The sequence below is a fragment of the Megascapheus bottae genome, chromosome 5 (assembly GCF_031878675.1).
Source record: "Megascapheus bottae isolate mThoBot1 chromosome 5, mThoBot2.hap1, whole genome shotgun sequence".
In the NCBI taxonomy this organism is placed as follows: Eukaryota; Metazoa; Chordata; class Mammalia; order Rodentia; family Geomyidae; genus Megascapheus; species Megascapheus bottae.
In genome coordinates this window covers 76,326,786-76,340,229 of record NC_143513.1, presented here as the reverse complement: position 1 = coordinate 76,340,229, position 13,444 = coordinate 76,326,786, and the positions used below count along the sequence as shown (strand labels likewise).

The following is a 13,444-nucleotide window of genomic DNA, read 5'->3' as shown; positions in this document are numbered from 1 at the left end:
TTTAACATTTTAATTTTAATATTTTATTATTATGCTTAATTAATGTTAATTTTTTATTTTAAAAACATTACAAAAAATACAAAAGTCTAAGATGCAGGTGGAGACCTCTCGTGAATAACATAAATATCTTCTATCTCATCTTAGAAGATGTCCTAAATTTAAATACAGGTATCAATTTCCTTTTAACTTCCTTATACAACTTTCCCACCCAGGAAGAACAGTGACTAAGTGGAGAGATTATGTTCTATATGTTATTGGAATTGCCTGTGAATTCTAATTATGTGAGATGAACTTCTTTCCACAATGTGTCTATTACTGCTAAGAAAAGGAAGCTCTGGTGGTGGTGGTGGTGGTGGTGGTGGTGGTGGTGGTGGTGGTGGTGGTGGTGGTGGTGGTGGTGGTGGTGGTGGTGGTGTGGTGGTGTGGTGGTGGTGGTGGTGGTGGTGGTGGTGGTGGTGGTGGTGGTGGTGGTGGTGGTGGTGGTGGTGGTGTGTGTGTGTGTGTGTCTGTGTCTGTGTTCTGAGGTTAAAAATGAACATAGTGACCTTAAGTCTCTCAAGATTTGTAAGGCTGGCATGCCATCTATCTCAATAATTCCTAACAAGAATGTCAAATGGACAGAAGCAGCCATGGTAAGCCGGTACTTGGCTGCTGACAGTGATTGCTGTATTTGGGGTGATGGGCAATAACATTTCCATTAGTTCAAGTGAAATACAATGCCCTGCCAACTCTAGGTATCAGTGTAGTCAATCCCTCTGCTGTGCCTGTCCATTTCATGTTGCAGCAATTAAAAATCAGTCGATACCAAATCAAAATGTTGTACATTCTTCCCCTATCCCTTTCCTCCTCGCTGTGTTTCCAGCTTCACCGGAAGAACATGTCACTATGGTAACCAATCCCTCTAGTGCCCAGACCAAGTCAACCTTTCTAGTCCAATTGCCAAGCAGAGAATCACTGAATCAGAGACCTGGAAGGAGCCACCAGAAGCCATGAATCCCATCCCCCTTCCTCTGAGTGAGGTCAACCAGTCCCAGACACAAGATACCTGTCTCATGCTACAAGGTGCAAGAAAAGAAATTCAAGAATGCCCTTCAGAAAATCCTGCCAGTCTTCACCAGTCATGTTGACACAAATTCTCCCCTACATGTCATCTAACTCCCTACCATTTCCGTTTTAAAGAAAGCAGAACATGATGGATAAAGTAACCAATTTATAAATCTGAAAACCGGGATCAAGTCTTTCATGGTCAAAACGACTCTACTTCCTGTTGTTTTCCAAGCCCAACCTGCTCTCCTGGAATCCTCTAACATCCTGTATTCCTTGACAAAGTTGTGGCATTCCAGATAGATGGGTCCTGCTTGAAGAAGAGCCTTGCATTGAAGCAGGTTGGACATCACACACATAACTAACTCAGCTGAAATCTCCTCGTCATGCTAAAGAATCTACACAATAAACACCAAGATGGATTCTCCCCCTGGTCCTCCCTCACCTCATGAACTGGCTTTCTAGAGCGTACCTACTGCTCATCATCATTAGACGCCTGACTTTGCTTTTTCAAATTTACTGATTTTTTCCCCAGATCAAGTTCAACACCTGCATAAATCAAAGCACATCAGTCCTTACAAGTATTATTTTTAAACCAGCAAACTTCACCGCCTTATAAGTAAGAAACATGAAGGACTGTCTCCAATTTTGGCCTCAGGGTACTTTTCCCAATAATGGTATTATTGCAAGGTTGCCCCCCCATCACCATTTAGTAGCTGGAGAGAGTAAAAACATGGTGAATAGAAGCAACACTTATAATAATAATCTACACATCTTCCCAGACACAGCCTCCACGGAAAAGAACATATGCTCTTCTTCAGAGAAACGTTTCAGACAACTATGTTTCAGTAGGCTGATGGAACAGGTTGGCCTCCAACATAGAAATCATACAAGATTTACAAACTGTACCAATATTTTAACTTATGTAGTCATATTAAAGTATCACAATTTTATCACTAGCACAAGTGCAGCTTATTTCCTGTTTAAGTCTACTTTGGGTATTTTTAAAAATATATAAATCTTCAGGAAATGGCATTCTTTTCCTCTGAAATGCCTGCTTTGGCGTTACTTTTCTCGGGTGTATAAGACCCTGCTGATATTCACTGCACACCGTCACTTTTGCCAACGAGGCAGGGGATGTCATAAACTGCCATTCAAACAACCCGTGCCTGCACCATGCCTGCCTCAGTCAACGTTTAGGGACCACTAGGGCCCCTGCTGTTTCCCTTGATTTGGATTACAGTTGAGACTCAGTCTGTTCTCCCTTGACACATGACTCTCCCCAGGGCTTCCTCTAGAAACCCCACGCTAGGGGTCCCCTTCCTTCTCTGAGGCTGATGTGACCATCAGATGCCATGTGAGCAGGCACAGGAACGAAGGAGACAGCGGCGGGGCCTCTGCCCCGGGTCCGCAGCCAGCCACGGTCAGGCAAGTGCTGTCCTCTCCGAGGCCCGGATGACTGGATGGCCCAGACCCGGGGAGCCGGGGCGGCAGGTGGCTGCGGGGCCTACCTCGAGGCGCCACGCCGCGCCCCTGGCGCTTACCTTTCCGGATGAGGGCTGCGATCTCGGGGTCGAAGCCTTGCCGGTGGCACTTCCTCCAGAGCCCCATGTTGGTGGAGTTGTACTGCCGGCTGCACTCGTCCGCGGGGCTCATGGCGAAGAGCTGCCGGCGATTCCGGGCCCGGAGGAGTTTGCCCTCCCAGCGGTCCAGGCGCGAGCGGCTGGCCCGGAGGGGCAAGTTGTTATTGTTGTTGTAAATGAAGCCCGGGTCCACCCGGCGGGTGTTGAAGGCCTTGCACCTGTCCCTGTGCTTCCTGGCGTCCGTCTCGTACCAGTGGTCGGAGCAGATGGCCACAGCCAGCATGCCGAGGGCGCAGAGCGCTAGCGAGAGGCCCGTGTAGAGCAGTAACCTTCCGGCAGCCATGCCTCCTCTGGGCGGCTACACCATGGGCATGATCCGCCGCCGCGCCTTCCCTCCCTGCGCCCGCCGAGCCGGGGGGGGGAGAGGACAGGAGGGGCCCCCGCGTGGGGAAGCCCCCGCCACCGGTGCGCAGCCTCGGGAGTGCGCGGATCGGGGGCGGGAAGCCTAAAAAGTTCTGATCGGGAGAGGCTCTGGCGGGCTCCTGGGCATCCTCCGAGGCTGGCGCAGCCGCCCGGTGGCCGCGGCCCGGGCCCCGCGGCTTCCCGCCCCCTCCCCGCCCCGCTGGAAGGGACCGCGAGGCTCGGCGCGCAGCCCGACTCCGGCCGCTGCTGTCCTAAGAGCCCGCGACTGCTCCGCGGCCGCTGGGACTCGCTGGGGGTCCTTTGTGCAGCGTGGCGAGGAGGCGAGCGCAGCTTTCGGGGAGAATGGCTGGGGGGCGGGGGATGTCCGGAGGATGCTCGGAAACCCACCCCGCAGCCAGCGGCCCAGGGAACCCTCCGGATGCCGGGGCCAGCTGCCCTGAGTGCCGCCCGGATGGCCCTCTCGGGGACTCGCCCCGGGATGCTCGCCCAGAAATGTTCTCCTCTCCGGATGGAGGGTTAAAAAAAAAATTAAAAATGACAAAATGAACGATCTCCGTGGTCTGATCACCTGCAGACTCCTTGCTGGTTCGGGTCCACGGCGGCTCCTAGAGGCGAGCTTCCCGCGGACGCACGGCCTCGGCCCGCCTCTGCCTGCGAGCTGCCGGGTGGCCCGGCTCCGGCCTCGCCATTCACGCGGCCCCGAACGGCTGCCGGCGCCGACGCCGCCGGGGCAGCACCGCTCGACTCGTCCCGGCCCGAGGTTCGCAGAGGCTGGGCCGGGCGCAGGGGGCGGGCGGCTGCGCAGAGGAGGGCGCTCTGGGCAGGGCGCACCGGGGCCGGGCGCGCGGGCGCTGGCAGAGGCTGGGCCGGGCGCCGGGGGCGCGGGGGGCGCGGGCGCTGGCAGCGCGGCGCCTTCAACACCACGGACAGGTCGCGCCGCGGCCGCGTGCAGCCCGCCGCGCAGCCAGCCCTCCGGGCGGCGTCATGCTGCTCTGTCCCCGCGCCTTCCTCTCCCTCCCAGGTTCACCGAGCGGCTGCTTCTAGATCTGCCTCCGCCTCACTTCATCGGGCTCCCCGCAACCCTGGAATGGTGCTGCCCAGGTGCGGCAGGCACCCGGAAGAAAAGAGAGAGAGAGAGAGAGAGAGAAGAAAAAAAAAAAAAACAGGTCTGGGCTCGGCTCCCCAGCCCGCCCCCTGCTCCCGCCGGCCAAGTCCGGGCGCCGAGCGCCGGGTCTGCTCTGCCAGCCGGGGGTCAGCCGCTCTCAGACTGCACCATTTTTATTGCAGCCCACCCGGGCGGACGGGCGCCCACATGCCGGCTCGCCTCTGCAACGCGCAGCGTGGGGACAATCTGGCCCTGGCCTGGGCTCGCGGTCCGGAGGATGGGGCTTCCGGGCACACCACGGAGGGGTGGCTGGAGTGGATGGGGCGAGGGTGGGGGAGGAAGGCTGGATCCAACGGGCTTCCCCGGGCTTCCTCCGTTAGCCGCAGCTTCGAGGCCTGGCGGGCTCGGCTGGCGCCGGGGAGGAACGAGATGGTCCCAGGCTGTACCCCAGGGGCTCCCGAAATCGCATGGCCCGGGTGTGGGCGCCGGAGGAAACCGCTGCGGCGCTCGCTCAGTCGGCTCGGCCGCCGGGGCGCTGCAGCCTTGGCTAAAACCCACAGCCCAGCAGCACACACGGAGCGCGCAGCCAAAAGCTAGTGATGTCATCCGTGCAACGTGAGCCTCATCCCTTATTTTTCTGGCCTTCTTAAAGTTAGACTGCACCATTTCCCAGGCACAAAGTAGCCAAGCTTTACTCTGTAGCCAGGCAAGTCAACGGGGTCGTCTGGGTAGCTCTGCGCCCAACCACATCCATATTTACGCGCAGATGCACACATGGGGCATGTCACCTGTTTACATGGGCATCGCTGGCGATGGAGGGAGGGTGCCGCTTCTGTTTCTCTTTTGCTTTTGAGCCGTGATGACTCCCTTAAATTCTCGTTTTTTAAAAGGACGCTTATTGCAAAGACGGCTTTGGGAGAGGCTGAGAGAACTCTGGTGGCGCCAGTTTCCGTCCACCGGTCACTAGAGTCTGGGGTTGTATTTGATCTTTGTTTCAGCCCCCCCCCCCCACTCAAGGCCTCGGGCACCGAGCGAGGAGCCGCCGTGGGATTCCCCACCAATCCAGGTCCCTGCCCAAGCCCGCGCCTCTGAGCACCGGCACACACCCCCACCTCACCTGCCTGCCCTCTCTCCAGCAGGAAAAGAAAGAAGAAACACTGGTGCCTGCAAGGCCAGAAGAAGAGGCTGCAGTGGGGTATGGTTAGCGAATATTCTCAAACCCAGAGTCTCGTGCGCGGAGGAGGGGAGGCAATGTTAAAGACAACCTTGGTGTAGGGTTTGTTAGCCGAGAGTAAATGGCTGCTTGGGCCAAGGACAAGGTCTGCAGACACACACACCCTCCCCTCCCCCGTGGAGCTTGCTTCAGCCCCAACCCTGCCCTCCGGCTTGACTCAAGTGAGACCTGGCTGGACTTCATTCCCACATTGAACAGCACTCTGAGGCTCGTCCATCTTTCTTACCCTCAGTGCTGGGTTAATGAGAATGCCAGGCGCCTGGCTAGACACAAATGGGCACGGGGGTCAAAAATGAGTGCATCTCCACCAGGATGTTCTTCGTGTCCCACCCCCACCCCTCACCACCCCTCCACACCTCGGCCACCTTCCCTTCCTCTCACTGTGTCTGTCTGCCCTCAGTCTAGTCTGTCTGTCTGTCTGTCTCCCCCCCCCCGCCACACACACACACACACACACACACACACACACACACACACAAGCATTTTTAATATCTCCAACAAGGCGTTTCAGTGCCATCTAGTGGGGGAGGGGCGCGACTCGTTTTTCGCCCCTACATTCGACAATGGGACTTTATTGAAGGAACCGCCAATGCTTCTGGAGGGTCAGGCTGGTTTACCGGCCCCAGGCATGTGCCTGGGCCCAGGCTCTGGCCCCTAAGCTCACCAAGAACCCACTGACTTCTCATTTCCCGTGTCTTCTCATTTCCCTTTCTAACCTGTTTTACTAATCTTCCCCCAACAGCGCCTATACACATAGGAAACAAATGGACACAAACACTTTTAACGCACTTAACACGTGTTACATTGCGGAAGCTATTTTATTTCCTAAAGCCCAGAGAAATTTTAGGCTAATAGGATACAAGCAGATGACAGCAGGGAGGAAGCTGGGTGATGAAATAACACCTAGGTCACCCACAAAAAAGTCAGGGCATAGCCAGCTCTAGAGCCTCTGTCTCTTGGTCCCTCAAATCCCTTTTCTCTTTGGAACCAGTTCCTGATTTACAGTAAGTGTACCTGCTCATTTTGTGCTTACCTTTCCTTCTGCTTCCATTATTTGCTCTTGCCTCTTTTTTTCAAGTCCTGGGACTTGACCTCAGGCCTCCCCACTGTCCCTGAGCTACTTTTGCTCAAGGCTAGCACTCTACCACTTGAACCACAGCACCACGTTTGGCTTTTTCTGTTTTTCTGAGGAATCCAACCTAGGGCTTCATGCAATCTAAACAATCTTACCACTAAGCCACATTCCCAGCCATACTGTTGCCTCTTAATCTCATATTGTGCCTTCCTGGCAAGCATGAGGCTCTGAGTTCAAATGCCAGTACACCAAAGGAAAAAAATAAATATTATTGATTTGCAGTTTATGAAAGTAGAAATTCCATTTGCATATGCACACTTCCTTTTGATGTAGTGGTAGCATTCTACGTGCTTTTTCTAAGGCAAATCAAACATGAAGATATAATTGCAAGTTCTCTCAACTTCTGAGAATCCAGTCTACTCAAGCAAAGAGATATCTTCTTGCTGTTTCTTTCTCCATTATACCCCTGTCCTGTTTATTCTACCCCACCCTCCAACTTCGTTTAAATATCTTCTTGTCATTGTCAGTTGGAAGCAAAGTAAAAGTTGATGAAGTATGTTGCCTCTTTGCCATCTATCTACCAGTATGGCATCATTTGCCCAGAGAAAAAAGCCTTACTTCTTTACATAGCCTTAATTAATTTTTATTCCTTAGATAACTTCACAGTGATCTGGAGCTTGAGTCCTCCCAACACATCTACCCAACTCTGTGAAATGCTGATATTTCTACCTCAAAAGGGCATTCTTTTTTTTAAATACCTTCTTTCTGTGTCTAAGCTTATTAGAAAGTCGTATTGGTTTTGTTGAACATCCTTCCTTCTTTCCTTCCTCCTCAGAGTCATTATAACAAAAGACTAGTTTGTATTGCTGGATATCTAAGTTCTGATCCTTGCTTTCAGCTTCTTCCTCTACCACACCATGGTATCCTTCATTTGACATCTTGCAGTAGCTTCATCTTGTCTGTGCAGTAAAACACCAACCCCTTACACCCTAGCCACGCCCTGAATAAGGCTGCAGCCTGTTTTCTTCCACCCTCTAAACATGTTCTAAAAAGTCTCACATTGTCGATGTTCTTCCTGCCCAGAAATATTTAATGGCTCTGCTTTTTAAAGTTCTTACAATTACAGGTGCCACGTATCAATAGGTCAAATAAATATCATTTGATCATCTCACTGGATGCTGAAAAGGTAACTAATTAGGCCCAATGAACTTGCCTGATATTTCAAAGCTCTTTCTAAACCAGGAGCCATTTTAAGTGAATAATATCATCTCCTACATAAAGAAAAATGTCACCTCAGTAGGAAGAAAACAGACAACAGACAAACTGGCAAGGTTTATAAGGAGACATTTACAGAAAGAAGGAATTCAAATGGAAATTAACATATTAAATAAAACTCAACCTCATTAGTAATCTGGAAAATACAGATTTTTTTTCAATGTTGATTTTGCCTATGAGATGGAGTAAAAATGTACATGTCTGTTAATGTCATATGTTGAGTAGAATGTGGAGAAACCAACCATGGTACAATTGTGGTAGGAACATAGGTTGATACAGCCATTCTAGAGGGCTGCTGGGAGGAAGGGAAGGTGTTTCCTATGACCCAGAAGATGTGTTGTGTTTTTAATTATCTAGCTTGTAAAAACACTTATGGATCCAGGTACCACCTGTCATCCCAGCTACACAAAAAAACCGAGTCTGAGGATCACAGTTTGAAGCCAGTCCAGGCAGAAAAGTCTGTAAGACTCTTATCTTCAATTAACCACCAAAAATCTGAAAGTAGAATTGCAGCTCAAGTAGTAAAATGCTACCCTTGAGCAAAAGAACCTCAAGGACAGTGCCCAGGCCCTGAGGACCAGCATCAAAACAAAAGACAAAACACTTTTGCAATGACAAAGAATATCTTTTGCATGCTATTGGCACTGGCTTCCTATCAGAACTAAATACCTCAAAACATCAAAAGTTACCATCTCAGAGAAGTCAAGTCCAAACTTAAGGTATATGCTGGACTACATGCCCTTTGGAATCTGTAAGGCGCAGTGCTTTCTTGCCCGGTATAGTTTCCAGGACCTTCTGCCAATCCCTGACACTCTTTGGCCTACATACCTTTTGTTCTGTTGCCACTTAACTGGGTCTTCTCACATCACCATCATCCCTCTGTGCAACTTTATCTCTAAATTTCCTCCTTCTTTAAAAGATGCCAGTTCTACAGGATCCAGTCCTTTCCTGCTCCAGAATGTCATCTTAACTGATGACCTCTAAAGGAACCATGGGTCTAAATAAGGTGACATTCTGAAATGCTAAGGGTTCGGACCTCAGCATATCTTTTGAGGAGATACTATTCAACCCATACCTCTAGAAACAAAAGAGGGGCATAAAGAAATACACATGCAGCTGGGTGCCAGTGGCTCACACCTGTAATCCTAGCTACAAACATCTACCTATTGGTGCAAAATGAAAGGAAAGGATAATGAGAGAACTAAGAAGCTAAGAAGAAAGCAGGAAGTTGGCCCCAAAGTACAAAGAACCAGGGAAGATTAGAAATGAAGGCCCATGTGCTGTACATCTAAATTTCTAAAAGCAATCAGGTAACATTGTTAAATAAAAAATAGATTCTATCCTACCTTACAAATATCTTTGGCACTGATGCTGTGGTTCAAAGTGGTAGAACACTAGCCTTGAGCCATAGTTCATTCCTGTAATCCTAGCTGCTCGGGAGGCTGGGAAAGAAAACAACTCAGGAGGACAGGATATGAGGATCTTGGTTCAAAGGCAGCCAAGGCAGGAAAGTCCATGAGGTGCTTATCTCCAATAGCCTTGAGCAAAAGAACTCAGAGACAGCATCCAAGCCCAGACTTCAAGCCCACAATTGACCAAAAACAAAAACAAATATTTTTATGATAAAAAATGTGAAATATAGTTACTATAGTAACTATATAGTAACTATATAGGTGTGTATGGTATATGAATAAAAGCTGATAATATATCAACCAAATTAATTATTGTTGTTTATGTGTTGAGGGCCAGCGAAGTTCACCATTCCTAATGTTATATATTGCCATAAGACTTACTTTTCTTGGCTTTTATTTCAGAAAAGCATTCATTCTATTGTCACAACCAAGAAGGGCCAGGACACGAGAGGGAAACTGGGAGAAAAGTGAAGGAAGGAGTGATGTTCTCTTTACCCGACTTATTAAAGGGTAACTCCTCTGTTATACCATCTTAATAGTAACATTTTTTAATATTTTAAAGAACATTTGTTTAGGCTGTGGTGAGGGTCCCCCTCAACCACCTTACAATATAGTAAATGGCAGCAAAGAAGGATCACATGTGAGGAGAACACACAAGGAGACAGGAAGTCAGAGCAAGGGAGAGGGACCAGTCTTGCCTTCTTTATAGCAATTTAGTCTACAAGAATAACTCACTCCTTGAGATCTAAATTAACCCCCTCTGTGGGCAGTGTCCCTAGTGAGCTAATTACCTTCCACTGGTCCCCACACTGGGACTGTATGTCAGAACAGTGTCTTGGTAGGAAAGTTTCCAACTGAGGAACCCCTGAGAACATACTCAAACCATGTCAAGATCCTAACATCTTCTTACAGAGCAGGGAACAAATAGGAAGAACAACATAATCTACCTGTTCCCCATCTATCAACTACCATTGAACAACACACTGCTAGCTATACAAAATATTTTAACTCCTTCCTAGGCTTTCACATTTTACTAAGAATTATAAACATATTTTATACAGTAAGACAAATAACGTTCTTACCAGAGTAAATAGGAAACATGAAGGAAGTTTTGTTTGAAATGAAAAAATTAAAAACAAATGATCATCCAATAGGCATTTATGCATATTACTTCTTAAATAACTCAAGTTCCGGTAGTATGCTGCTAAGCTCAGCTGCCATTTGCTTTTCATCTTTGCTATTCAGAGCAAAGACAATAGGAAGAACTGAAAATATTTATGGACTTCTATCACTTATTACAAAGCTACTACCATGCTGCAGCTTTCAGAGCTACTTTATTTCCATAGCAGTACCAGGTTTTGAACTTCTACTTACTAGACAGTTGGTTTTCTACTTAAGCCATAACCTCAAGACCTTTCTGCGTTAGCTATTTTTCCAATAGAAAAGAAAGTGACTTTTATTGGTTGAGATAGAGTGTCTTACATTTTTGCCCAGGCTAGCCTCAAATGATGATCATCCTAATTTCTGCCTCCCAAGTAGGCAAAATTACAGACATGGGCCCTGCATCTGGCTCCATTAATACTTCAAAGAACAACCACCTAAAAATTGTATAGAGCACAGAAATACCAAAGATGATTTCATTTAATCATCTAACAACTCTAGAAGCTATTACTGTCATTTGGCAGATAAAGTAAAGCTTCAAAATATAAGTGACTTACTTGCGCAATGTCAGGGGCAGGTGACAAATAGCAAAACTGGGCTTCAACTTAGGCTGTCTGGCTCTAAAACTCTTATGTCTAATCAACACTCTCCTGACTCCCTGACCCTGGGAGGGTGTATGGTGACACTCTTATTATTAATAAATCACATGAATATTTATACCTGCTCTCATCAGAGGACAATGGCCACACACATTATTATATCTCACTTTGCAGATGAGGAAATGGAGCTACAGAGACTCAAAGATACTAGAAAAGAGTCCGTGCTCTATCAGGGTAGTCAGTGGAGAAGCTAACCACAGGCAAATTTACAAAGCAAATGGGTTTTCCTCTCGGGTTTTCAAACTCTCTTTCAAATCCTTTTCTCTCATCCTGGTTAACTCCAAGTCCCCTCGGTGCTATTGGGAAATAATATATGCTCTCCAAATTATTATGACTTGATTAAGAACTCAAGATGGTTTATATAGAAATATTAATGTAATGTTCTCAGAATACTAATGCAGTCAGTGAAAAGTTCCAAGACAAGATACTTTAGTGAGGAAAGTCAAATAGTACACTCAGCAGGGTGAAGATTTCTTGGAAGCAGAAAGAGTAATGAGACCAAGAGGGGAGTGGAGGGGTAACATTGTACAAAGCTGGAAGTAGAGCAGTGGTTCAAGTGGTAGAGCACTAGCCTTTGGCAACAAAGCTCAGGGATAGTGCCCAGACCCTGAGTTCAAGCCCCAGGACATGAACAAGACAAAACAAAACAAACAAACAAAAAGCCAAGCACTAGTGGCTCAGGAGACTGAGATCTGAGGATGAAGGTTCAAAGCCAGCCTAGGCAGGAGACTTTATGAGACTCTTACCTCCAATTAACTACCAAAAGAAACCAAAAATAGAGGTGGAGCTGAAGCTCAAATGGTAAATTTCTAGTGTTAAACACTAGAAAAAGCTCAGAGACAGCACCCAGGCCCTGAGTTTAAGCCCCAGGACCAGCATACTAAAAAATAAAAATAAAGGGGCCAAGAGTTTGGCCTAGCAGACATAAAGACCAGGTTCAATTCCTTGGTACCACATATATAGAAAAAAGCTGGAAGTTGGGCCAGGAGTTTGGCCTAGTGGTTAAAGTGCTTGCCTAGCATGCATGAAGACCCGGGTTCGATTCCTCGGTACCACATACATAGAAAAAAGCTGGAAGTGGTGCTGAGGCTCAAGTGGTAGAGCTCTAGCCTTGAGAAAGTCCAAGGCCAGTGTTCAGGCCCTGAGCTCAAGCCCAGGACTGGCAAAAAAAAAAAAAAAAAAAAAAGCTGGAAGTGATACTGAGGCTCAAGTGGTAGAGCTCTAGCCTTGAGAACGTCCAAGGACAGTGCTTAGGCCCTGAGCTCAAGCCCAGGACTGGCACAAAAATAAATAAATAAATAAATATTAAAAAATCACAGTGAAAAAGCAGCCTGTTATGGGCCAGGAGCGTGGCCTAGTGGTAGAGTGCTTGCCTAGCATTCACAAAGCCCTGGGTTCAATTCCTTGGTACCATATACACAGCAAAAGCCGGAAGTGGCACTGTGGCTCAAGTGCTAGAGTGCTAGCCTTGACCACAGAGAGGCTCGGAGATTGCCCAGGCTCTGAGTTTAAGCCACAGGATTAGCCAAAAAAAAAAAAAAGGAGATTGTCCAATAGAGCCATGTGCCATTATCTTACATATAGTATCAATTTCCCTTAAACACAAGCTTTTTAAGAAAGCACCTGCTCGCTATCCAAGGCAGAGTTAGCCTCCAGGTTTTGCCTCCTACCCAAGAAATCGACATGTAAGGGTCTTGGACATAGAGGGCAATACATTATCAAAATGGCACCTGTAATGTCAACATCTTTGTCTAGATTCTTTTCCTCTGGTATTGCTCAGTGACTTTTGTCCTGTTAGAATCTTAAGTTCTAAGATCTCAGTGTAGCTCTGGAGAAAAAAAAAAAGTCCTGTCATCCCAGATTTCCATATTTATGAGTCTTCAGGCCAAAGCACCAGTGACAATGTCATTCTAATTAGCACCACATTACAAGGTTCCTGAACAGACAAGGGACTTTTTCAGTTTTCACTTTCCCAAATAATGCCTAGGGACTGGAGTGTGTAGTTTCATCATGGAATACTCATGTGGCATGAATCCTGAGTCCTGTGTGCAGTCCCAGAACCAGAGGAATAACAACAATACTCATAATCGTAATAGAGCTTTCACACAGACTTATTGTGAATGTTTGTGTGTGGGGGCAGGGGGCTGTGTTACTGGGGCTTAAAATCAAGGCTTTTCCTCCCTGGGCTGGCACTCTACCACTTGAGCCACAGCTCTAGTTTGGGCTTTTGTCCTAACTAGCCTCACAGATGTGTCTGTCTGGGCTGACTCTGAACCAGGATCTTCAGATCTCAACCTCTCAAGCAGCTAGGATTATTGGTGCCTGGCTATAGAATTGAACAAGATCTACTCTGGACAAGCCAAGCCAGCCTGGTTATTTGTGTTTGTACTCCCAGCTATACATAAGTAGAAGGGAAGCATAGATAGAAGAATCCCAGTCCAGCCTGGCTCAAAAGACCTTATCTGAAAAATAA

At 47.8% G+C, this 13,444-nt stretch overlaps 1 protein-coding gene across 1 annotated transcript in view; it reads right to left on the bottom strand.

The window, feature by feature from the left end:
- Window positions 1-2,998, bottom strand: part of Tmem178b (transmembrane protein 178B) — a 367,696-nt gene extending 364,698 nt beyond the window's left edge. The window contains exon 1 of the mRNA XM_090333420.1: window positions 2,589-2,998. Within this exon, the coding sequence (XP_090189546.1) occupies window positions 2,589-2,970 (382 nt within the window). The 5' untranslated portion in view covers window positions 2,971-2,998. The remainder of the gene's footprint in view (window positions 1-2,588) is intronic.
- Between the last annotated feature and the right edge of the window lie 10,446 nt (window positions 2,999-13,444).